This window comes from Lepidochelys kempii, chromosome 10 (assembly GCF_965140285.1).
Source record: "Lepidochelys kempii isolate rLepKem1 chromosome 10, rLepKem1.hap1, whole genome shotgun sequence".
NCBI lineage: Eukaryota > Metazoa > Chordata > Testudines > Cheloniidae > Lepidochelys > Lepidochelys kempii.
The window spans coordinates 33,420,156-33,447,672 of record NC_136389.1 but is presented as its reverse complement, the minus strand read 5'-3'; the positions used below and the strand labels follow the sequence as shown (position 1 = coordinate 33,447,672).

The window sequence follows — 27,517 nt, the reverse complement described above, 5'->3', positions numbered from 1 at the left end:
TTTCCTCCTCCTTTCAGCCAAAACAAATTCCTCCTTTTGAAATTCTTGAGATGAAAAAAATGACATATGAAATGCTACTCTAGCTTACAAAAACCATTCTCACTGCTGTGGGTGTGCAATATTTCTTATGTTCTGAAGAGCGTGAAGATCTGAAATACTTTGTAGAATTGTAATGCTTGAACAGGTAGCAATTTAAATATTCTTTGCACTGTCTATATTTATACATTTGCCTCGAAGGCAATGTCATCTACATAGTAGTACCTCCAAAGAGTCATATATGCCACTTTTCTGAATATGCATTCTATATATACTAAAGTTACAAAGTGAAGTTAAGATAAAGTAGATGCTTAGCAGCCATCACTGTGATTTTTCTATTTTGGAGTGTTTATTTAAATGTTTGAAGTTGCTATTAAATAAGAACCACATTCTTTACTGTAAAATGGCTTTAGTAGCTCCCCTTGGATAGTGCATATCACAGTACCACGGATGAAGCACATGAGAGCTGAGCATTCTTGGTTAAAAGGCTCTGGCTATGGAATAAAGTTTTAGAGGAGATTAGGAAAATCTGGAGTCTGGTCGTCTTTTGGAAATGTTGCAAATCCTTCTTCTTGGACCAAGTATTTCCACTATAACAAGAATAACACTCGAGGTACTAACTCCCCCTTCCACCTGTCCATTCCCCCTCCCCCAAAACAAATCAACCAAACAAAATCATAAGTGCTAGCACAAGTGCAGCTTTTATGCTCTAAAAAAGAGAGAGGAGCCAGAAGGTAGGTCATAACTGCTTCCTTACCATTAAAATGTGGGCCCTAGGTTAAAATGTTTGTACATGATGCCATGATGTAACTGTGTAAGCTGTTACGAGCAATCCTCAGCAAGTGTAACTAGTTTGCTCTGACAGTTTGTTTCATTTTCAGTGTTCATTTTAAACAAGACCATCAATGCAGCAGCTTTTGAAAAGCCTCAGAGTAGGTCTCTTATCAGCTCCTTATGGATTGTTACATTGTCATTATTGCTTTTCAAATATTTGCATAGAATGTAAAAAAAAAAAAGTATTGTCTGTAGTTTGTGTCTTCAAAAGATACATGTGCTTTTGTTATAAGACCATTTTTAAAAAAGTATTCACATTAATAAACTTGTACGTTATACATTTAGTGTAATATTTTTTGGTGTTTCTGATTAGGGATGGCTATAGTGACAGCAGGGTACTAGTTTTGTGTGATGTGGCCATTTTGAGTAACCTGTGTGGTGATGTCTTGTAAAAAGAAAAGGAGTACTTGTGGCACCTTAGAGACTAACGAATTTATTTGAGCATGAGCTTTCGTGAGCTACAGCTCACTTCATCGGATGCATACTGTGGAAAGTGTAAAAGATCTTTTATGCACACAAAGCATGAAAAAATACCTCCTCTCACCCCACTCTCCTGCTGGTAATAGCTTATCTAAAGTGATCACTCTCCTTACAATGTGTGTGATAATCAAGTTGGGCCATTTCCAGCACAAATCCAGGTTTTCTCACCCCCCCCCCCCACACACACACACAAAGACCCACTCCTGCGGGTAACAGCTTACCTAAAGTGACCACCCTCCTTACAATGTGTATGATAATCAAGGTGGGCCATTTCCAGCACAAATCCAGGGTTTAACAAGAACGGGGTTAGGAAAAAACAAGGCGAAATAGGTTACCTTGCATAATGACTTAGCCACTCTCAGTCTCTATTCAAGCCTAAGTTAATTGTATCCAATTTGCAAATGAATTCCAATTCAACAGTTTCTCGCTGGAGTCTGGATTTGAAGTTTTTTTGTTGTAATGTCACAACTTTCATGTCTGTAATCGCGTGACCAGGGAGATTGAAGTGTTCTCCAACTGGTTTATGAATGTTATAATTCTTGACATCTGATTTGTGTCCATTTATTCTTTTACGTAGAGACTGTCCAGTTTGACCAATGTACATGGCAGAGGGGCATTGCTGGCACATGATGGCATATATCACATTGGTGGATGTGCAGGTGAACGAGCCTCTGATAGTGTGGCTGATGTTATTAGGCCCTGTGATGGTGTCCCCTGAATAGAGATGTGGGCACAGTTGGCAACGGGCTTTGTTGCAAGGATAGGTTCCTGGGTTAGTGGTTCTATTGTGTGGTATGTGGTTGCTGGTGAGTATTTGCTTCAGGTTGGGGGGCTGTCTGTAGGCAAGGACTGGCCTGTCTCCCAAGGTTTGTGAGAGTGTTGGGTCATCCTTCAGGATAGGTTGTAGATCCTTAATAATGCATTGGAGGGGTTTTAGTTGGGGGCTGAAGGTGACGGCTAGTGGCGTTCTGTTATTTTCTTTGTTAGGCCTGTCCTGTAGTAGGTGACTTCTGGGAACTCTTCTGGCTCTATCAATCTGTTTCTTCACTTCCGCAGGTGGGTATTGTAGTTGTAAGAATGCTTGATAGAGATCTTGTAGGTGTTTGTCTCTGTCTGAGGGGTTGGAACAAATGCAGTTGTATCGCAGAGCTTGGCTGTAGACAATGTGATGTGGTCAGGGTGAAAGCTGGAGGCATGTAGGTTGGATACAATTAACTTAGGCTTGAATAGAGACTGGGAGTGACTAAGTCATTATGCAAGGTAACCTATTTCCCCTTGTTTTCCCCCCCCCCCCCCCCCCCCGACATTCTTGTTAAACCCTGGATTTGTGCTGTAAATGGCCCACCTTGATTATCATGCACATTGTAAGGAGAGTGATCACTTTAGATAAGCTATTAGCAGCAGGAGAGTGGGGTGGGAGGAGGTATTTTTTTCATGCTTTGTGTGTATAAAAAGATCTACACTTTCCACAGTATGCATCCGATGAAGTGAGCTGTAGCTCACGAAAGATTATGCTCAAATAAATTGGTTAGTCTCTAAGGTGCCACAAGTACTCCTTTTCTTTTTACAAGACATCACCACACAGGTTACAGGATACACAAGAGAAGGCTGTGGTATGGTCCACTAATATAAACAAAAAAGAAAAATCTCTAAATAACCCACAAAATGGATTAGCGCATGAGGGTGCCATACTAATACCCATGGAGGCTTCTTTTAAGGTAAAACTCCTCCAAATTTCATTTGCATCAAATTCAAATGTTCACCTATCGTATTGGTTATTAAAAATGATTAAATGCTTTAAAGCCATCAGCATGAGGTATAAAGGATCCTTACATCTAAAGTAGCCAAACACTATTTCTTAAGACTATTAGTAACAGATAATATATTTTTTTAATCACTAAGAAGTGTTGGTAATGGTGTTAGAAAATACTTTATAGACTGGAGAAAGTAATAGGTACAAAACAGGTGGATTACAAGTTTTGAATCAAGAAATGTCAAGTTTCCTCATCAAACCATTTCTAAAACTCGTATGCAAAATACTAAGTCTTTCATATAATTAAATGAGATCCATATTTAATTTAAGAAAATCCTGACTTAGTATTAGCAAAAATAAAAAGAGTACTTGTGGCACCTTAGAGACTAACAAATTTATTTGAGCATAAGCTTTCGTGAGCTACAGCTCACTTCATCGGAATGGCCATAAGTACTCCTTTTATTTTTGCGAATACAGACTAACATGGCTGCTACTCTGAAATGTAACTTAATATTACTGTTGTATGTATTATGGTAGCTCCTAGAGATCTAGACTAGTTCGGGTCCTCTTTATGCTAAGCACTGTACACAGACTAGTACTGGATGAAACTCCTATGTTATTTATTACAAGAATAGGAGCCCTGTGTTTGCAGGTTTAATTATAATAGTGTGACCAGGGTGAAGGGCTAAGGGCTGCCTGCCTGTAACATGATTCAGCAAGGGTTTAAAGGAAGGAGTGTGCCATCTTTTCAGTCAGGGAGAGTTGGAAAGGGAAAGGGCTCTGGGGCCCCTGCAATCTGTTTTGATCAGGGGAATAGCTTAATTCTGTGTTACTTTTGAGTTTTGTGTTCGAATAATAAACTCTGCCCTGAGGCACAGGCCTGAAGAAGACATGGGCATGACACTGTTCCTTTCCTGGGCTAGTGAGGGAGCTCACTTAACATATCTGTGATGGAGAATGTGGGTAGTTGCCACAGCCTGAAGGTAGAAATGGATCATAGAATCATAGAATCATGGAATATCAGGGTTGGAAGGGACCCCAGAAGGTCATCTAGTCCAACCCCCCTGCTTGAAGCAGGACCAATTCCCAGTTAAATCATCCCAGCCAGGGCTTTGTCAAGCCTGACCTTAAAAACTTCTAAGGAAGGAGATTCTACCACCTCCCTAGGTAACACATTCCAGTGTTTCACCACCCTCTTAGTGAAAAAGTTTTTCCTAATATCCAATCTAAACCTCCCCCACTGCAACTTGAGACCATTACTCCTCGTTCTGTCATCTGCTACCATTGAGAACAGTCTAGAGCCATCCTCTTTGGAACCCCCTTTCAGGTAGTTGAAAGCAGCTATCAAATCCCCCCTCATTCTTCTCTTCTGCAGGCTAAACAATCCCAGCTCCCTCAGCCTCTCCTCATAACTCATGTGTTCTAGACCCCTAATCATTTTTGTTGCCCTTTGCTGGACTCTCTCCAATTTATCCACATCCTTCTTGTAGTGTGGGGCCCAAAACTGGACCCAGTACTCCAGATGAGGCCTCACCAATGTTGAATAGAGGGGGACGATCACGTCCCTCGATCTGCTCGCTATGCCCCTACTTATACATCCCAAAATGCCATTGGCCTTCTTGGCAACAAGGGCACACTGCTGACTCATATCCAGCTTCTCGTCCACTGTCACCCCTAGGTCCTTTTCCGCAGAGCTGCTGCCTAGCCATTCGGTCCCTAGTCTGTAGCCGTGCATTGGATTCTTCCGTCCTAAGTGCAGGACCCTGCACTTATCCTTATTGAACCTCATCAGATTTCTTTTGGCCCAGTCCTCCAATTTGTCTAGGTCCTTCTGTATCCTATCCCTCCCCTCCAGCGTATCTACCACTCCTCCCAGTTTAGTATCATCCGCAAATTTGCTGAGAGTGCAATCTACACCATCCTCCAGATCATTTATGAAGATATTGAACAAAACCGGCCCCAGGACCGACCCTTGGGGCACTGCACTTGATACCGGCTGCCAACTAGATATGGAGCCATTGATCACTACCCATTGAGCCCGACAATCTAGCCACCTTTCTACCCACCTTATAATGCATTCATCCAGCCCATACTTCTTTAACTTGCTGACAAGAATACTGTGGGAGACCGTGTCAAAAGCTTTGCTAAAGTCAAGAAACAATACATCCACTGCTTTCCCTTCATCCACAGAACCAGTAATCTCATCATAAAAGGCGATTAGATTAGTCAGGCATGACCTTCCCTTGGTGAATCCATGCTGGCTGTTCCTGATCACTTTCCTTTCATGCAAGTGCTTCAGGATTGATTCTTTGAGGACCTGCTCCATGATTTTTCCAGGGACTGAGGTGAGGCTGACTGGCCTGTAGTTCCCAGGATCCTCCTTCTTCCCTTTTTTAAAGGGATCCTGAAGTGCTATTGATATGTCTGGGGGAACACGATCATTAGCAGCTCTTGGCACAGCAACAGCAACAGTACCAGCAGCTGCAGCAACAATGGTTATAATTGCAGCAACATAAGTTCCAACAGCAACAGGAAAGCAAGCAGCAGTTACTTCAGCTACTGGATCAGGATGACTAGGACTCATAATTTTGGTGTGATGCCTAGGTTACCCTTCGGTGGGGTGGTGGGGGATTTCTCACTAATATGGAGCCAGAGGACAATCTAGATGCCTTCTAGAAGATCTGTGAACTGGTGTCAGCTGTCTACTGATGGGCCCAAGAGTTGTGAACCATCGGGGGATGTTCCAGGCATATTGTGCTATGGATAGGATCTCAGCAAAGGACTATGGAGAGCTGAAATCAAGAAAGGACTTCTGTGGTGGTTAAGACGGGAACAGTTTGTCCCAGAATCTTTGCTGTGAGCTGTTGGATTTTAGCTGTTAGTGGCTAAAGCTGGATATATGATCCCCAGAGGAAATCAAGGAGTTGATGGCACTGAAGCAGTTTTTCAGCTCTTACCGGCAGGGCCCAAAGAGTGGGTCTGCCATCATGCCTGAATGAGGTGGCGGTGTGCCTCATGGAGAATTTGCTGGAGGCAGAACTGGACTGCAGGACTATTGAAAGATTTCTGAGCAGGATCAGTGGTGGCTGGTTTTATGGGGGTGCCCTGGGATTACAAGGCTCCCACCAGGAAGGGTTCTTCTGGTCCACAGGGCCTGATTGAGACCCAAGATAGACCTCAGTGTTAGGCCTGGCTTAAAGACTGGAGAAGAGGGACCTATGGTGAGAGCGTTCCTGTCAAAGAGAAGGGGGGGCCTCCATGATTGGGTAGTCCCCTAATTTGCTTCCTCTGTGGGCAGGAAGGCTGTGAGTACCAGTATTGCCCCGGTATGGAATGTAATTATGCCCAAATGTGTGATTCTCTGAAACCCAAGGTGATCCACACAGTTATGAAGTTCCAGTCATAGTGATGGGAACAGAGGTGTTTGTGGAGGAACAGCTGATAACCTCTTTGGCTATATGTAGGCTGCATCAAGGGGAGCATCTTGTCCTATATCATGACCAAGGGTAGGTCGTCTGTGGGAGGCCGGAATACAGAAATGAGAATAGCCATGGTAGACATTGTAGCCAACCCAGTGGTCTTGGGCTGGGTGTGGTGCCCCATAACCACTTTCTTAAGAGAAGCAGTTGGGATAGACCCAGAGATAGGTGTCAACGCTCTAGGGGTGAATTGGTCAGAAGAGAGATTTCTCTTTTCTGGTCCTGAACTTTGCAGTCTCTGGCCCAAGTTTCAAAGGGATCCTCTTTGTGCTAGGAGGGAGGCTCTTGGGAGACCAAGAGGCCCCAGGGAAAAGAGTTGGGAAAGTCACAGAAGTGTTATGTAATCTGGACCCTTTGGGGTGCCCTTTTAAGGGTTGGACTTCTCAGGTCCCTACTCAGGGCAGGTGCTTAGTCCATAGCTAGCAGGCCTGATTTTATTCAAAGTGAGAGGGATGGTGCAGTGTTCAGGTGGCTGTGGGGACTGGCTGGGGTGAATGGGGTACTGTCCGTGCTGAATGGAATTCTCAATACACCCCCCACTTTGAGCACAAGGGGGACATCCTGGTGAGTGGTCCAGGATAGTCAGAGAGGAATATGACAAATTCATCCTTGTCCCCAAACCATACCAGAGAAAGGTATTGTACCTAGTACATGGTGTACTATGGGCAGGCCATTTAGGGGGAGAGAAGACCCAGGAGAGGGTCTTAGCTCGAATCAATGTCTGCCCATAAAGGGCAGTCCCTGCTGGAATCTCCAGTCCTCACTGTGAAACAAGTGAAATCTTTCCTTTGCTTAGGAGGGTATTACAGCCACTTGGCCAAGTTTTCCACAGTAACTGCTCGCTTAATGGACTTCCTGCACACAAAGGCACCCTGCAAGGTACATTGGTCTCCAGCTTATGCAGATCATTTTGGGGGAGATCAGATGGATCCTCTGCAGTGAACGGATTCTGCAGCTCTTGATTTCTGCACATCATGACAGGATACTTTCATGGATACTCCTTCCTGGAGTGGACAGTTGCTCGGTGGTTAAGAGAGTGTTCATTGGTAAAAAGGGCTTGTGATAGATTAGATGATCTAATGGTCCCATCTGGCCTTAAACTCAGAATGTGAATTTATCCTACAGACGAATGCCTCTTGAGGCCTGGTCTACACTACAGAGTTAGGTCAAATAAGGTGGCTTACATCAACCTAATTATGTCAGTGTACACACTACAGCCTTGTCCCACTGATGTAAGTGTCCTACTACACTGACCTAATAACTCAACTTCCACAAGAGGCATAGGACTTATGTCTGTGTAGTTAAGGTAATGCAGTGTCTGTGTAGACACTTCATTACTTACATTGGCTGTTGACTGTCTTGTCAATTTCACAGCTCCATCCTGGAACTGTGACATTGACAAGAAAGCCAGGCAGCTAGAGCCCGGCTGCCATGGGCTCCCTACTCCTAGCTAGGCTGCTGCCTGCAGACTCCCTGCTCAAAGAGCCGAGAAGCACAGGTGTCTGGAAGGAGGGTAGCGTGGACATCAGCCAGTGCAGTAATTACAGCAGTGGCTGTAGGTCAACCTAACATAGGGCTGTAGTGTACATGTGCCCTGAGCAGAGGCTTGAGGCCATTCTGTCACAGGTCCTAGATGAAGGCAAAAACATCTAGTGTTAACTCCTTCCTGGAAAAGACAGTTGCTCAGTGGTTAAGAGAGTGTTTAGTGGTAAAATGGGCAGTCAGGGCCTTGCAGTATTACATCGTTGGAGCACCTTTTACTCTGATAATCAACCACACCCCTCTGAAATGGTTTTAGTCTGAGAAGGAAGCTAGTGCCAGGCTGACATGCTGGTGTCTGGCTCTGCATCCCTGTGTTTTCACAGTACACCACAGGTAAATGTGGATTTCTTCTCCCAGGAAAGGTGAAGCTTGTTGGACAGAGTGTGTTTTGGACCCCATCTTGGACAGAAATGGGAGTGTGTGATATAGAGTGAAACAGCCAAAAAAAAAAAGAGTTGAGGGGTCACATAATTTAGTATTGATTTAAAGGAAAGTGCATGCCCTTTTCAGTGTGAAGTTCATTAAATCATCAATTTTAATCTCGTTTTCTTTTGTACTTTTTAGTAGTTTTTTTATTATTATTATTATTATTTATTATTATTAAAAAGGTTGATTCTCACTGGTAACTATTAGCACATGTTGATGTGTAACTATACATAACCTTTTACACTAGATTTGCTAATCAGGAGGCTATACAATATGCATACACATTTATTTAAGCATATATAGCTTAATGCACCTTTATTCAGGTTCTTAATTTTTACTCTTTTTATTGTTAGAAAATGGTGTGATTCTTATGAGAATTTTTTAGTTGGAATTTGTGTCAAGATCTACTTAGTTTTATTAACTAAAAACATCTTAAACGTACTGGATACGTTAAAGTTTATCATATTTTTCATCTAAAACTAACTGATGTATTAAAGGAAGTATTATCTGTAATGAACTAATTGAACTGATAGTTTCTGGTCATCCTGTTCAGGACTTTAGAGCTATTAGAGCTCATCCTCACACCTAATTAGAAGAGGAAAACAAGCTTTTCCTGCTTTTTCAACATGCAAGTGGGTTTCTTAACTTTGAATCAACTAGTCGTTGAACTGAATTAGTTGAATAACTGAAATAAAAATATTCTCTCTGCACCTGCAGAAGAGGCTACTGCTATCAATATCTGTTTTAGCACTTCAGCAAACTCTGGTTCCAAGAGCTTAGCGAGTGACTTGCTAGTTCAGTGGTTTGACTTTCTTTAAAATTTGGGCAGCAAACATGTACTGCTTAATATATTTTAATTTAAAATTGCCATAATATCATATTTAATTTTAAATAGGTTTATTTTTAAACTTGTATTTCAATAAATGCATCTATTTTTTTATTTAAAATTTGATTTTTTTTTTAAATTCAATCTGGCCTTTTCTCCAGGGAGAAGAGATGCAAGAAGAAAGGCCTCTGGCCCCCTGTAACCTGTTTTTGCTTAGGGGAGTAGCTTTATTTTGTGTTTGTTTGAATAATAAACTGCCCTGAAGCAGGGGCCTGAAAGAATCTTGGTTATGTCATTGGTTCTTTCACAGTCTGGTGAGGGAGCCCATTGGTCTTAGATTCTGTAGGACAACTGTCCTCACTATTCCTATATCCTATGATTTAACCACAGTTTGGACATAAAACTGCTGAACTGATTTTAGTACAGGTGTCTAGAAAATGATTGGGAGAAGAAGAAATAAGTATGCTTGGAAGCTTGAATTTTTTATTTGCATCACTGACATAATCTTATTGTCAAAATAAATTGTACTAATATCTTGAGAAGACATTAACAGTATTTTGTCCTAAACTTGGATTTATTGAAAAATTCTTGAAAAATAATTGGGTTTTCTTCAGACTAAAACTTGAGAGAAAAATGTATATGTTGAAACTTTCTGTTTCTATTTCTTGTATACAATTTCATTCTGTATTTGTGTATGTACTGGAACAATGGCTATATTCAAATGAACAAGAATTAATTTTCTGCTTTGACCTAATAATCATAAAAGAGAAATTTGAGGCTGATTAGAACACATGGATTAATCTTAGCTAAATACTTGGAGCTGCTGCAAAGTTTCTATTTTCAGAGGTTGTATTTTCTACAAATTAAACATCTTAATGCTGTTCTTAAGACTTTTTGATCAGACCTGCAAGCCATGCTATTTTGCACATGAATATTTTAATCTTGCATATACTATATTTTGTATTCAGTTTCCATGAATGAGATAGAATCGTTAACCAAAATATAAACTCCAAAATTTGAGTTCAGGTAGTCTTATAAAAGTGCAGTCCCTTTGTAGCTCTTGGCAGTGTGGTTTGGACTTAACTATCTTGAGTAATTTTGTATCATCTGCAGATTTCACAATCTCACTGTTTACCCCCTTTTTCAGATCATTTATGAATATGTTGAACAGCATTGGTCCCAGTATAGTCTCCTGGGGGACACCACTATTTCTCCTCTCCATTCTGAAAACTGACCATTATTATTACACTTAAACCAGTTACTAATTCATGAGAAGACCTTCCCTCTTATCCCATGATTGCTTACTTTGGCTAAGAGTCTTTGGTGAGGGTCTGTCAAAGGCTTTCTGAAAGTCCAGGTATGCTATACCCATGGGATCATCCTTGTCCACGTTTGTTTACCCTCTCAAAGAATTCTAATAGATTTTTGAGGCATGATTTCCCTTTAGAAAGCCATGTTGACTCTTCCCCAAACAAATTGTGTTTGTCTCTGTCTATGATAATTCTGTCTTTACTATAGTTTCAACCAGTTTGCCTGTACTAAAGTCGGGCGTACCCACCTGTAGTTGCTGGGATCACCTCTGGAGCCTTTTAAAAAAATTGGCATCACATTATCTATTCTCCTGTCATCTGGTACAGAAGCTGATGGAAGTGATAGGTTACATACCACAGTTAATAGTTCTGCAGTTTCATATAAGATCCCTTAGAACTCTTGGATGAATACCATCTGGTCCTGGTGGTTTATTACTATTTAATTTGTCCCTAAACCTCCTCTAATGATGCCTCAGTTTGGGACAGTTCCTCAGATTTGTCACCTGAAAAGAATGGCTCAGGTGTGGGAATCTCCCTCACATCCTTTGCAGTGAAGACTGATGCAAAGAATTTAGTTTCTCTGCAGTGGATTTAACTTTCCTGAGTGCCTCTTTAGCATTTCAATTGTCTAGTTGCCCTACTGTTTAGCAGGCTTCCTGCTTCTGCTATACTTTAAATTTTTTTTGCTGTTTGGCTAGTTGCTCTTCAAATTCTTTTTTGCCCTGCCTAATTATAGTTGACTTGCCAGAGTTTATGCTTCTTTTCGTTTTCCTCAATAGGATTTTACTTCCAGTTTTTGAAAGGTTGCCCTTTTACCTCTAAACGCTTCTTTGACTTCCTTATTTAGCCATGCAGGCACTTAGGTCCTCTTACTATATTTGTTTGTTTATTTTGGGTTTACATTTAATTTAAACCTCTATTATAGTGTTTTTCAGAAGTTTCCATACAGCTTGCAAGCATTTCTCTTTTGGGACTGAACCTTTTAATTTCCATATAACTAGCTTCCTCATGTTTGTGTAGTTCTTTTTTCTAAAGTAAAATTCTTCTGTCCTGGTCTTCACCAACCAAGAGGAACATAGGTCTAAATACAAGTCCTATGATGAAGACTTCCAACATCTCTGGTGGTTTGGTGAGTGTTACTGCTCTAAATTCAATCAGAGAAGACTGCATTTGTTGGTGTCAGATACCATTCTGCTTTTATCTATAATCAGATATAATGTAACAGGATGAATGTGGCCATGGAATTAAAACAGCTCAGATTGACCAAGTTGTCAACCACTCTTCGGGTGTAGAACTGGAGTCTCAAATTCAATTTACCTTAGGGCCAGTGCCATTCCTCAAATCCTCCCAGCAGGCCAATAATGTCACTGAAGATGGTGTTCACGCCACATCCCAGCCCGTTTCCCAGCCTTTTCCCTCACTCCCTTGGCTTTCTGCCTCCATGGCTGACTCTGCCCTGCGACTAGTGACGTTGCCTCCATGGCTGACTCTGCCCGGTGACTAGTGATGGTATATCTGTCCCTCTCCCCCAGCCAATGGGAGCTGCAGGGGGCAGCGCCTGCAGCAGACAGCTGGCAGTGTGGCTGCATGGGTCTCTGGCAACAGCAGGGATCGGCAACTGCTTGCAGGGAGCTGAGCTGCCCAAGGTGAGTGACACGTTGACGAGTGCAACCCCTGGGAGGGTCCCAAGAGCAGCAGGATGGAGCAACATTGGTGGGAGGGGCATATGAATCTTTCTTGCCCACTCCCCTCCGACCCCCCCCCTTCAGCCAGCAGCCATGAGGGCCTGATGAAAGAACTTTTTTTAAAAAATTTCCGCGGGCCACAGTGGAGAGGTTCTTGGGCTGCAGATGGCCTGCGGGCCGGGACTTTGAGACCCCTAGTGTAGAAGGAAGTGGTCTGCGATAGAGTACAGGGTAACGCTGTAAAGCGCCTAAAAACTGATGTAAAGAGCTTGACAAAGCTCTGGATCCAGAAAGGAAGTCAGGGAATGGACTGAGGAGGAGAGTTTCATGGTTGTAATGAACCAAGAGGTGATTGTTTCTGCCTGCTGCAGGGTTTTGGATAGAAGGGAAAGATCAGAAAGAGAGAGGTTGGCCAGGGTGGAAGTGATTATAGTAGTAGAGGTGAGTTGAAAGCCAAGATATGGAATAGAGTTTTAGCAGTTAATAGAAAATGGAGAAGTTGGACTTGGTGAGAGTTTGGATATGTCAGCCCAGTGAAAGAGGAGCTTTCAGTCTTGCTGAGACAAGCATAGTCCATTTATCTTTTTCCCCCTCAAGCCCACTTCTCTTTTCCCCCTTTTCCATAGTGGTTCAAGAAGTATTTTGACACACCAAACCATATTAATCTCTTAGCATCTAATGTGTGCCTAAAGTGTACCAGTCTACTTATATCAAACCCAACGGGGTATTCGTTAGTGCTCTGGGACATAAAATAGGCTCTGTATTGGTCATAATTTTCATACCATGCCAACTGCCCACTGGTGTCCGGAGACTAATCCTTAATGTATTGATGCATGGTAGGTGACCTAGCACAAAACAAATATGAATGTAAAAAAGATGTTTTTCTAACTGAGAGCCCTGCACGGTCCCTGGAATCAGTCATTCTGGGTTCTCTACTTCGCACCCACCATCCTTGGTAGTAAAGATTCTGGTAGTCAGATGATGCCTGTAGTGATACCTGTGCATCTTCATTGGGTTTCCACAGGTGTAACTGGCAAAAAATGAATTTAGTGAACAGTTTTGTTGATACACATGGAATGGAATCTGGCTGGCACTGCAGAATTATACATTACTAAACTTGTTTTTCTCAGTAATTCAGAAGCTCAGACCCTGAATATAAAAAAAAGAACAAATCTCTTGAGTAAGATGGTGACACTTTTTCTGCAGGTTATTTTTACAGTAAGCTGTACTTTAAGATACATACTAACCTACCAGTAAATTGCAACAGCATGCACAGCATTCCTTCTAGGCACTTACATCCCTGGTCTTGGTAACTTTTACATTTGTATAATTTACACCATCCATGAGTTTGGCTCACTGAGTTTGACCAAGCAATGGGACAACCATTATGAATGCAAACTGGTAGTGATGCAGCAGTAGATGTGAAGTGATGCAGATGACTAGGAGTGATAGAGGATTTGTTTTAACAAAGATAGGAGTAGATGAGACAGGCCACACAAAGAATGGAGTGAGGAGGGGATTTAGGATGGAACTCCGAGACTGATGGGGCCAGAAGGGAGACATAGAGTCAAGAAAGGAGACTGAAAAAGGATTACGGTACAAGGATATGATAGAATTGCAAAGTGCAAGAAAGGGAGGATCTCAAGAAAAAGGGGATGGTCCACAGCACTGAGTAAAGAGAATCCGGTTTGAGGGATTTTTGGATGACCTTAGTGCAGGCAGTTTCAGGTAGAGAAGGGTGAATGGAAACCAGATTGAAGCTCGAGGAGCCATAACCTGTGAAGCAGAACTGTACACCCAGGTGGTAAATCCAGTGAAGGCCTCTGCCTGTTAATCGTGGATATTGGTGCCTTTTGCGAGGCAAACTCACCAAACTCCTTGAAAAACTCAGTTCTTCATGTTTGGACCGAGAGTTTCACATTGCAATGTATATACCATTGCCGTACCTAGTGAAAAACTATATTACTACTTTTTTCATGTATTTGGTGATCTGTGATTAGAAAGTGTAATTCTTCTGAACCACTAACTTTCCAGAATTTTATTGAGAAATATGAGAATGCAGATCTGTTCAGAATGGTGGTTATTTTTTGTTGCTCACAGGTATGTGGGTTGAGGAAGTGTAGTGCTGAATTGGAACAGTCTGGGTTTCATTTACTTTAAAGCTGTTGGTTTCTCAGTCTGAATAATAAGCAAAAATACTGCAGAGATTTTGCATTTTAGATTCTGAATAAATTTGCAAACTTGTTTTGAGATTTAACAAGCCAGGATTAATTGACACACTTCTTGAAATGGTAAACTACTTTAAAATCTTCAGATACGTAATTAGGATGCGTAGAATTACCCCATCTGACTCTGGATATTTTTGGTGTGTGAAAGTGCTTGGCCTTAGGTGGGTCCTCTAGGTTCCTGCCTTCATTGCTTTTTTCATCTTTCTCGTTCATATTGGTGTTACCTGCTTGGCCAAGAAAAACTGAAACTGGTTCTCTCCAAAGCAGTTGATCTCATTCTGTAGTTGCTGGAGAAGTTGCTGTAGGAATGTTATGAACTGCACTTCTTTTTGGACCGAGAGTACTGCCTCTGCAGCATTGCTGACTCTTGAAGATTCACTCTGATTCTGACCTGCTGTCTGGCACCAGGTTGCTCTGCCACTGAAACACCGTTCTGGTCTTCCCTTTCTTTATTTGAAATTAGTTTTTAAACATGATGGTAAAATGCAAAAAATAAATAAATAAAAATTGAATTATATTAGGTGCATTCTTTTGTCTCTAGAAATCATAATATAGTTGCTAATATGTATTCTTTGTGAGGGTTTGACTAAAAAAAATAATCGTACAATTATTTTGTGATAAGACTATAGACAATAAGATACAATTAGATATTCCTGACAAACTATTCTTGCAGATGGTCCCTTTCCCAACTTTGGCTTTATTTTGTATTCTCTGTTTTTATTCTGGTAAGGAAAAACATGACTTTTAGACTGAAACATAAGAGGGGGAAAGGAATTTTCACCTCTTCTGAGTTGTTTTTTGGTATTTTCATATTACCTTTGAAGAACTTCCACCATAAAAATTAAATCTTATAGTAGTTTTTAAATTTTAATAGCAGTTTAAATAAACATTTTAAGCCAATTCTCATAACATTAGCTTTCAGTGTTATAGAGAATGTTGTGCGTCTTACTAGTCCCAGGCGGAGTAATGATTTTCTTTGTTCTAAGATACATTAATACATATCTGTTAATGCACAATTTGACGTTTTGTTTAGGTGGAAGGCAGGTAATAAGGGAATTGAAAATTTTGTCCCTTTATAACTAATTGTTATCTTCCTCATAGTTTGAAAGGCTATTTTCTGCATGGTAGTAAAACATTTTGTTTTAATTTTGAAGCAATGATAACTAAAGTCAAAGTGCAAAAGTAACTGATATGATACCAAGTATGGTATGCAGGTTAAGAAATCCTAAAAGTAAAGTTTGCTCCAGCAGTGTTGGATTTGGCAAGTTTATACCTGTAACATGACATGGTAAGCTTCACATTGTAAAGGACAGAAGAATTGGAAATTATAGGTGGTGCAAGTGGCACTATATATTGGTTAATAGGACAACACTTCCCATTTTAAAATAGTTTTTTTCATTTGCTTATAACTTGGCCAGACTTAAACTACTTGAGCTGACATTTTCTATGCTAGGTTTCTGCCTGAGACAGGTCTTTTAAAAAAAGTTTTCAGCTAAAACAGATTGCCATTTCTGAAAAAGGTTTTTGGGGAAAAATATTGTTTTGCCTATGTTTAAAAAATATCTTACAGTAGTTACATTTGAGAAGCTCTAATGGCTCCATGTTTTGGAGCAGTGACTTGAAATTTGACAGGAGTATTGGTTTTATGTCAAAGATGTGCCTTTTGCTGTGCCTCTGAAACTTCACCCAAAGTTGGCCAGGTTCAGGGTGGATTTAAATCGCTAGTCAAGAAGACTCAATTTAATCATGGATTTCTACATAAAAGTGCATTCTTGTTGGTATAACCTTAATACATAGTCTTCACAACTCTCAGATGTAGGTTTTATTTTTAGAAGGTACACACTGTACATTTTTAAGTAGTTTTACAGCTGTATGAGAAAATGAATGATTGGTTATTTCAGTTACCAAAGGTAATTGAAGCAGATAGTTCACCTCCCAATGACTTCATAAATATCTCCAATTCAACAGGTTAATCATTAATATTTGGAGAATTTTCTTGCCATGCTGTATTAGGAGGAGATCATCACCAGACAGACATTTAAATTACTTTATTTAACTAAAAACATTATATATTCTGGATTATTTTCTTCAACAGCAAACATAATATTTTAAAAAAGCATATGAATTTTTGAATTAGTTAAACATTCAAGTTTATTAAAGTCAGGTTTGTTTTTGTTAAAATAATTTTCAACTAAATTTTTTTTTTAAATATTTCATTTATCTATTTACTAGACTGTCAGCCCAGGTCAACATGAGAAACTTAAAATATTGGCTTCTGCAGCTAACTCAGTCATCTTCACCTTCATTGTCCTGTTTGTTCATAATCTGGAAAAGAAAAACAAGCTTTCCTGCTTTTTCAGGTCCCAAACGATTTCTCAATTTGAATGGATTAGTCTAAAGGAAGAAAATATTCTTTCTACACCGGCAGAAGACCCAAAGGTAATTGAAATAACCAATCATTCATTTTCTCATACAGCTGTAAAACTACTTAAAAATGTACAGTGTGTACCTTCTAAAAATAAAACCTACATCTGAGAGTTGTGAAGACTATGTATTAAGGTTATACCAACAAGAATGCACTTTTATGTAGAAATCCATGATTAAATTGAGTCTTCTTGACTAGCGATTTAAATCCACCCTGAACCTGGCCAACTTTGGGTGACGTTTCAGAGGCACAGCAAAAGGCACATCTTTGACATAAAACCAATACTCCTGTCAAACTTCAAGTCACTGCTCCAAAACATGGAGCCATTAGAGCTTCTCAAATGTAACTACTGTAAGATATTTTTTAAACATAGGCAAAACAATATTTTTCCCCCAAAACCTTTCTACACTGCTGTTAAAAGTGAAACGATCACTTCAACAGTCTCTGAATCCAAGTGCTTAAGTGACTTCCACCAGTTCACTGGTGTGACTTTCTTTAAAACCTCATCAGCAAACATATATTTCTTGCATGGTTCACCCTTATCTCTGAAGTTTATTATAGGTGGCATTATGGAGGGATGATTGCTGGATGTCCATGTCATAGCCAACTCCTCTTCTTCAGAACCTAAGGTTTGACCCTGATACCGAGTATTGAGAATATTTGCAAGAAAATGAGCTGGAGATAGTGCTTGTCCCATTCGTTTTTTTAATGCTTGTAATTTAACTCTGTCATTCCATATTTCTCTTTTTAAGATCTCACTCAGTTCCTTCCAAATTTCAACAGTATCGGCAATAAAAGAGCTATTTCCCTGCATTTTGTTCAAGGCTACAGAAATAGGCTTCAGGGCACTCTGCATGTGTTCAACATTTCTCTTAAGCCCAATGTTGAGAACTTTGGCTCTGATAGTGCCATCTATTTTTTCACGATTTTGTTCACAAATTGTCATCAGATTAGGCCAGTTCTTGATATAGTGCTCAAAACAGTCCACTACTGAGTTTCGTCGCATGTCTTCTGGGAGAGTTAGCTTGGTTTCTCCCATTTTTTTCAGAGCAGCTGCTGCAAAGCGGTTGTTATGGAAGTATTTTGCAGTTTCAACTTTAGCCTTTATTTCTGGAATATGGAAGTCTTTGCTAGGAGGTGCATCAAATGAGCACTACAACCGTATGTTATCTTGGGACTCTCTTCACTCCCTTGTAAATAGTTTCTTCTCATCTTGGATACATTTGCAGCATTGTCTGTGACCAAGCTGCATACTAGACATTTGATTTTTTTTTCCACAGTTTTATAGGTTTTACTGCCACATGGTCAATGGCCGGCTTTTTGGCAGCTATGGAACACCTGGGGGTTTCCCCAATCATCACAGGGACATTGATCGGTCTCAGGGGCATCTGGGAAATAGTCAGCAACAGTCTCCCACCACCCCGGACTCGGAAGCAGAGTTAGACTAAGGTCCCCAGAGTCAGCCAGCCCTGACTGGGCTCCCTGGGTGGAGGCCACGGAGTTGGCAGACCCGCTATTACCCGCCTCCTCATCCTCAGATGAGGCGATAGCGGGACCTTCCCATGCGGTCCCCTAGGAGGATATAAAAGCCCACCAGAAGCTTCTTAAGAGGGTTGTATTGAACCTGGAGTTAGAGGACTTGGCAGAGCCCTCCGACTCCCTGTTTGATGATTTAATTGCAGCAGCCCCCTCTGGGGTGCCATTGCCCATCCATAAGGGAGTGGTAAAGCTGATCAAAACCTTTGTGGCAAGCTCCCTCTTCACTGCCTCCTATTTCCAAGCAGTCGGAGAGGAAGTATTACATCCCTGCTAAGGGATTTGAATACCTATATACACACCACTCCTAGCTCACTGGTGATATCAGCAGCCAATGAGCATGATAGACAAGGCCAACTGGGATCGATCCCTAAGAATAAGGAGGCGAAGAGGCTCGATTTCTTTGGCAGAAAAATATATACGATGGTCCAGCCTCCAGTTAAGAGTGGGCTACCATCAGGCGCTACTTGGCCGCTACAATTTTAACATTTGGCAGTCCATGGCCAAGTTTGTGGACTTGCTGGCAGAGGAGCCCAGGAAGGAGATTCTGGGTGAGGGCAGAGCTGTGGCCAGGGCATCCCTTCAAGTGTCCTCAGATGCGGCGGACTCTGCAGCCCGGACCATGGCTTCGGCCCTTGCCATGATTTGTGTGTCCTCGTTGCAGTCTTCTGGCCTGTTGGTGGAGGTTCAGCAGTCCATCCAGGACCTCTCTTTTCATGGAACAGACAGCAAGTTACATGGCCTGAAAGATTCTAGGGTGATCTTGTGCTTGCTGGGCCTTTACACACCAGCTTCTGTGAGAAAAAGCAGTTCCAGCCACAGCACTTCCACAGGTTCGGGGGCCAACCTCAGAGCCTTTCCACAAAAAGGGCAGGAGCTACAAGCACCGGCAAGACCAACAGCTTGCTCAAACTCTACCTGCAACCAACGGGGTAATGAGCAGGCATTTTGAGGGTGCGCTCAAGGGTGACTTTCCAGCCTGTGATTTGGATCCAGCATCCCTGTTTTTTTCCCACCATTTGTCTCCCTTCCTTGGACTCTATAACATCAAACCAGTGGGTCCTCAGCACAGTAGCAGGGGGGTATACCCTCCAGTTTATTTCTACTCCTCCCTTCCACTGCCCCCACCCCCTTCCCTCTTCAGGGGCTCTTCTCAAGAGCATCTGCTCGCTCAGGAGCTGTAGGGCCTTCTGCGAGTGGGAACTGTGGAGGAAGTCTCTCTCCACTTGAGGGGGAAAGGATTTTACTCCTGTTTGGTTTTTTTTATCCCAAAGGCTAATGGGGGCTACATCCCATCCTCGACCTGCGGAACCTCAACAAGTATCTCAAGAAGTTGAGGTTCCGCATGGTCTCCATGGCTTCCATCATTCCTTCCCTGGATCTGGATCTGGGAGACTGGTACGCTGCCCTCAATCTGAAAGATGCTTACTTTCACATATCAATCTTTCATGGACACAGAGGATTCCTACGTTTCGTAGTTGGGACCACCCTCTACCAATTCACAGTGCTCCCCTTTTGGCCTAGCAACGGCGCCAAGGGTGTTTACAAAGTGCATGTCGGTGGTGGCAGCCTACCTCAGATGTCGGGGTATCCAGATCTATTCCTACCTCGACGACTGGCTCATCAAGGGCTGGTCCAGGTCCAGGCCCAGCACAGCATCGAGACGTTGCAAGCCACTTGTCAAGCTCTAGGCCTGTTGATAAACAAACAAATGTCAACATTGGTTCCGGTTCAAAGGATAGAGTTTATCATAGAATCATAGAATATCAGGGTTGGAAGGGACCCCAGAAGGTCATCTAGTCCAACCCCCTGCTCGAAGCAGGACCAATTCCCAGTTAAATCATCCCAGCCAGGGCTTTGTCAAGCCTGACCTTAAAAACCTCTAAGGAAGGAGATTCTACCACCTCCCTAGGTAACGCATTCCAGTGTTTCACCACCCTCTTAGTGAAAAAGTTTTTCCTAATATCCAATCTAAACCTCCCCCACTGCAACTTGAGACCATTACTCCTCGTTCTGTCATCTGCTACCATTGAGAACAGTCTAGAGCCATCCCCTCTTTGGAACCCCCTTTCAGGTAGTTGAAAGCAGCTATCAAATCCCCCCTCATTCTTCTCTTCTGCAGGCTAAACAATCCCAGCTCCCTCAGCCTCTCCTCATAACTCATGTGTTCCAGTCCCCTAATCATTTTTGTTGCCCTTCGCTGGACTCTCTCCAATTTATCCACACCCTTCTTGAAGTGTGGGGCCCAAAACTGGACACAGTACTCCAGATGAGGCCTCACCAATGTCGAATATCAATGCAGTCCTTAACTCTACCTGAGCCAGAGCCTTCCTTCCAGAGGTCAGGTTCAGGGCAATGTCAGATCTGATTGCCAAAGTTGTGGCCACCCGCTTACCACTGCCTCAAATTATTGGGGCGCATGGCCCACATGCACGTACGTGGTTTGGTACATGAGACTCAGACTATACCCCCTCCAGATGTGGCTGGTGTTGGTCTATTCTCCAGCCAGGCATCACCTGGACAAGCTCCTCATGATCCTGCCACGGGTACGTACTTCCCTGCAACGGTGGTCTGACCTGGCACCAATGTTGGAAGGTGTGCCATTTGCGAGCCCATGACCTACGGTCTCCCTGATATCAGATGCATCGTACCTCAGCTGAGTAGCGCATCTTGGTACACTGCGAACGCAGGGGCTATGGTCAAGAGAGGAGCTCACACTTTACATAAACATCAGGGAGCTCAGAGCCATCAGTCTGGCTTGCGCGGTGTTATTTCCTCACCTATCCAGTTGGGTAGTGCAAGTGCTGATGAACAACATGGCCTCCATGCTCTGTCAGCAGGCGCGGGGAGCTTGTTCGTCGGCTTTATGCCAGGAAACCCTTCACCTGTGGACTTCTGCATCCGACATGCAATCCACCTAGAAGCCTTGCACCTCCTTGGTGTCCAGAACACGCTAGTGGATGACCTCAGCAGGTCCTCCTCTCACCACAAGTGGTCCTTCCACTTGGAGGTTGTCAAGATGCTCTTCCAGAAGTGGGGAGTTCCCTGAGTGGACCTGTTCACCACCAGGCAGTGGTGTCATCAGTTCTGCACCCTGCAATGCTTTTGTCAGGAGACCTGATGTACATCTTCCCGCCAATCCCACTCATCAGAAATCTCCTCTTAAAGATCAAGAAGGACAAGGTCATTATGATTGCCCCAGCATGGCCTCGCCAACATTGGTTCGGGATGCCCATGGACCTGGCCGTAGCAGCCCCATGGGCACTTCCCAGCCGCCCAGACCTACTCTCGTAGGATCGTGGTCGGCTGCTGCAACCGAACCTCACTCCACCTCACAGCTTGGATGCTGCGTGGCTGAATCCAGGGGAACAAGCTTTCTCCAGTGAGCCCTCCTAGTGCCCTCCATCAGAGCAATTTACCTGGCAAAGTGGAAATGTTTCTCATACTGGGCAGCAGAGCAGAGTATCTCCCCGACCCAGTCATCTCTGCAGTCTGTTCTGAATTATCTGCTTCACTTAAAGCACCAGGGCCTCGCCTTCTCTTCAGTCAAGGTTCACCTGGTGGCTAGATCATCTTTCCACCCTTGCCTCCAGAGTAGATCGGTATTCTCATACGACATGACGATTAGGTTCCTGAACGGCCTTGAAAGACTCTTTCCACTGGTCTGGGACCTGGTCCTCCAATGGGACCTCAACCTGGTCCTCTCCGGGCTCATGGACCTGCCCTTTGAGCTTTTGGCTTCTTGTTCCCTTTCCCACTTGTCGTGGAAGGTTGTATTCCTTGTAGCTATTACGTTGGCGAGATGTGTCTCCAAAATTAAAGCCCTTATTTTGGCGCACCCGTACCCAGGATTCTACAAGGTCATGGGTCTAGCTGCAGCCCCATCCAGCCCGCCTGCCAAAGGTGGTGTTGCACTTCCATGTCAACCAGGATCTCTTCCTCCTGGCGTTCTGTCCAAAGCCTCACACGATCAATGGTGAGAGGCGGCTGCACACTCTAGATGTCAGGCGCACCCTGGCATTCTACCGGGAGCACACTAAGCCCTTCCACAGATCAGCTCAGATCTTTATCGCGATAGGTGACAGGATGCAGGGCCTTCCGGTGTCCTCTCAGAGGATTTCGAATTGGATCACCACCTGTGTCCATACTCATTACAAGTTGGAGCAGGCTGTGCCTCCACCGATACTGATGGCTCACTTGACTAGTGCTCAGGTGTCTTCGGCTGCCTTCCTGGCGCATGTCCCAGTCCAGGACATCTGCAGGGCCAAGATGTGGTCTTCAGTACTCAAGTTCACGATACATTATGCCATCACCCAGCAAGCCAGGGATGATGCTGGATTTGGCAGAGCTGTGTTGTAATTGACATGTCCATGAACTCCTACCCACCTCTGGAGGTACTGCTTGGGAGTCACCTACGATGGAATGGACATGAGCAAGCACTCGAAGAAGAAAAGACAGTTACCTTTCTTAACTGTTGTTGTTCGAGATATGTTGCTCGTGTTCATTCCATGACCCACCGTCCTTCCCCTCTGTTGGAGTTTCTGGCAGGAAGGAACTGAGGGAGGAGGAGCTGGCGGCACCCTTATACTGGCGCACATGCGTGCCACTCCAGAGGGCACCAGAGCTGGTCCCCTACAGATGCTACTGAGGGAAAAACTTCTGGTACCGGTGAATGTGGCGAGCACACACAACTACAATGGAATGGACATGAGCAACAGTTATGAAAGATAAGTCTTTTAGAGTTTGGCACCTAATTTCTCTGAAGATTGTCTGTCTGTAGTGAGCAGGCTGTGTTCGTTCACAGCTCCTATATGGCTACTGAAATGTACATGTCTCCTGCCTCCAACCCCATAGAGGGACTGAGCATACTCTATCCTGGGGCTGCAGGGGCTAATTAGTACTTTCCCTTCAATTACTCCCTTTGGCTGCTGTGGCACAGGGCACCAGAACTGAGGGCAGGGAGACTGTCCTCTATTCTCAAAACTCTCTCTGCTGGCAGTTTTTTCCTGCTGAAAAAAATTGTGTGTAATCATGTAATTAAAGACTGTATCATAATGCATATGCACAAGGGGAACAAATTAAGGCTGAAGAGAGCCTTAAATATGCCATTTCCTAATTTGAGTGCTTGACTTTGCAACCTTAACGTACTTCTAGTTTAGCTTGTTTTGGAGGAGCATTTTATGTATAATATGGCTGAGTTAATGTTCCTGAAGCAATCTTAACTTTTAGAGTGTTTTGATCTGAATGCTTGGTGTTCACTCTGGTGACTGTATGGCTTGCTAGGAAAGTCTGTGTTGGATCTAGTGCTCTGGATAAAAGTAATGTGTGTTCTTGTCCTGTAAAGTTGAATTGTAGACTGAGTGTCTCCTTTTTATTTATTTTATGCTGTAATTACTTCTCCATCTGGGTTGTTCTCTGAACTAACCCCACTGTTTTTTGCCTCAGAGGAGAGTCAATGTTTTTTTCACCAGTTCCATGTAAGGTCCTTTTTCAAGGAATTCTCTTGTTCTAATAAACTAGTTCCCTTTACTTTTCTCCAGGTAAGAGAAGATTCCGAACTGTGATAGATTTCCTTCAGATGAGATCTGACCACTCTGTATAGTGCAAAAGGGCTGGAATCTGGTCGCAAATGACCAGCAGGGAATTCAGTATGGTGGGAGCTCTGTGCTGGCATAAGCTCCTATGAATATTTCCTTTGCCAGCCACATCAAAGCAAGTAGTGTTGCAGAATTGAGAGAGGCTTAATGGACCCTTTGCCTGTGGTGTAACTTAGAGGAGCCCCACATTGACTCTAAACCTCACTGAGGCCAGGGCCAGTGTTGACCACCCCACAGAATCAGGGAGCCATAACCAGCTCTAACATCGCTTCCTCACCTGTACTGATTCACAGTCAGGGGACTTACACTTGTAAGCCCAAACACAGTTTTTCCCAGGCAGGGAGACTATGCCTTTTTGATTGGTTCTGGGCCACATGCTAAACAGGCAGCTCTTGCTCTCCTCTGGCCTAGCCCCCTAGCCAATCAACTGTACTAATACAGCAACTCAGAGGTGGAAAAGGCTTGCAAGACTTCCTGCCCAATAGCTCTGTCCATGCTGAGCACTTCACAGGTGACTGTTTTACTCCCTTCCCCTAATTGACAGTAAGGTATGCATGGAGAATTGCAAAGCTGAGTCAGTGATCTGCTTAATTTGTCATCCAGTTACTAAGTACAGAACACCTAGCATTTACATCCTGTCTCTAGTTTTGAGCATATTCAGCAGTGCTAGAGGGAAAGAGAGGGAGGGAGTCCTGCTCAGTAGCATCCACTGGGAAAGGCAGAAAGCTGACCTGACCCTAAAGGGGGATAACTTTCTCCCTTTAAAGCCTTCCCTCACTTTTTCCTCCTATTGCCAGAGGTGACTCTGTAGGAGGGTAAAGAACCAGGGCATGGGAACACTAGAATGTGTGTGGGACACACGGGCAAGTGAGATGAGTGGAAAGGGAAACTGGAGGTTGTTAAATACTTAAAATATGGACTCTTCAAATGTTTGAATTTACACATATGTAAGACTTTTGAAGAGTGACGATGGGGATGTGTATAGAATTCCTCCCCCTGATAATAAGAGTTATTTTCTTGACTTGTCACACTGGGATTTGCTGTCATGGGCTTTATAAAGGTAGTAATAGAAAAGAGGGGATAAATTATCTTGCTCTTCCCCTGCCAAAGAAATAAATTCCTACAGTATATTTAAGTGGTTTTCTCCAGTGTAGTTCTGAATGACTCCAGTGATAGAGCTTCCACCACTTCTCTTAGGAGACGCTTCCACAGGCAAATAGATCTTATGAATAGACAATGTTTGTTACTCATTCAAGGGGAGTTTTGTGTTCTGCTGGTTAAATTTGTTTTTTTTTTTTAATTTATGGAAGGGTGCAAAGAAGCTGAGACAGGTGTCCTTTTTAATTTTTGTATTAATCTAAATAAACACATTCTACTTCGCTTTTTTTCTGTTTCATTTTTATAGTTCTTGTTTTATTCCCCTTGGATGAACCTAACCATTCCTTCCTGTACTGCAGTAGAAATCCTCCTAGTCCTTATATGATTTTGCCAATGTTATATAAAAGAATACAGTCATATTAAACTTGGCTGCTATAAATGCAAGAAGAGAAAATAAGCAATCTCCACACTTCATAATCAAGCCCCTCCCATCTTCCATCCCCATTTCATCCTTGTTTGGAAGACAAATTCTTAACCTTTAAAAATGTTATTTATGACTATCAATAAAATATCTCATAAATTGCTTGCTTATATAAACTTATACCCAGAATTTCTTGTTGGGTTAGTATGCCATATCTGATGTAAAGTAGGTTTTTTTGGTAATATTTCAAAATGTTTAAACAAATAATTAAACAAATAAAAAATTACTAGATAGTCCTTTATTTCCCCATATGCAATTTGTATATAGAGTTGCATCTCCTGCACAAAAGAGCGCACACAAAAAAGTTATCTGCTTTTGGGGTCTGTTTCATGAGTGCATCATTGGAAAGAGTAAATCTTTTCCTTCTTCAGAGTTTTATCGTGCTTTTATAAATTGGACTGCAACAAATAAGGTTGACGCACGAGGCATATGGATAAAACCAGGTGTCCAAATTTTATTGCCTGATCAGATAAGTTTTTGAAATGAATGATGAGTGACCCCTCAATGTCTGGGAAAGGGTTTTCTAGCCACGTGGATCAAAGAATATGAAGATGGATGCTTACATCTACTTTTATCTTAAAAATGTTTGTAGATAAGTGAAAGTTAATAGTAATATGTTTGTTTCTATTCTAGATGGGAATGACAGGTAACACTAGTCCCTTTGGGCAGCCCTTTAGTCAAGCTGGAGGGCAGCAGATGGGAGCTACAGGCGTGAACCCTCAGTTACCAAACAAGCCAGGCATGGCAAATAATTTGCCTCCCTTTTCTACTGACATCAAGAGTACTTCAGTTACCAGTGTGCCAAATATGGTAAGTTGTATTTAACTTCTATGTCATTTCCCCCTTCCTTGTTATGCACCTTCAAAATATATTCCAAATCCCCATGTATAAAGTTATATCTAGTAAAAACTGAGTTCACATCATACTAGTTTAGATTTTAATGAATGATATTGAAAACTCATTAATCTGATTTCTTTCCTCAATAGTATTGGTCAGCAAAATATTAAAGGTGAATTGTAAAACAAAAATGAAGTAAGCCCCAAATATGCAAAGTGTGCCCACTATCCAGCCCGTGGTGAGCATGAAAGATTGAAGTAAGTTTAACAGGGTACTGGGCTTGATGGACCGTTGGTCTGACCCAGTTTGGCTAGTCTTATGTAACTAGCATCCACCCTCCCAATTGTTTTTCACCTCAGAAATTGGTTCTTTTTGTTTCACTGAAGATATCCCAGAATTCATTGTTCTCTGGTATCTCAGACACTAAGAATTGCGTGGATTCCTCTGAGACAGTATTGCATTCTGTCACATCTCTAGTAAACTGAGAAATAATCAGGAAGGCAGGTGGGGGGGATTTAGAAGCTTATATAAAACTTATTTCTGTGCTCAGTAACACCCATTATTGGTTACCAGGAGCATTTAGCAAAAAGTTCTGTCCTTAAAAGGAGACACTACGAATTTCCATTTTTTTAAAAATATTTTCTTTGAGTACCCCTAAACAATAAGCTCTGCATTATTAAAACTAAAATTAAGGGGGGAGGGGTGTCTGTTCCCTGCTGATGTTCAGAATTGAGTGTACTTGAGAGCAACATCACCGAGCATGCTCAAGCCTTCACCTTTCCTTTTCTTTTTGTGCACACTACCACCTGCTGCCTCTTCAGTCTGTTACACTTTCACCTCTGCTTCTGCTGTAATTGAGTCTATAGAGTCTGGGGTAGGTTTGTACACTCAAAGGAACAGTGAAACTGAATTCACTAGATGCTGTCAAATGCACCAAGCAAACT

At 42.5% G+C, this 27,517-nt stretch overlaps 1 protein-coding gene across 8 annotated transcripts in view; it reads left to right on the top strand.

Annotated features, from left to right (window-relative positions):
- Positions 1-27,517, top strand: part of CREBBP (CREB binding lysine acetyltransferase) — a 191,714-nt gene that overhangs the window by 60,306 nt on the left and 103,891 nt on the right. For all 8 annotated transcript variants that reach the window (XM_073362774.2, XM_073362776.2, XM_073362780.2 and 5 more), the window contains exon 3: positions 26,370-26,546. In XM_073362774.2, the coding sequence (XP_073218875.1) occupies positions 26,370-26,546 (177 nt within the window). The remainder of the gene's footprint in view (positions 1-26,369; positions 26,547-27,517) is intronic.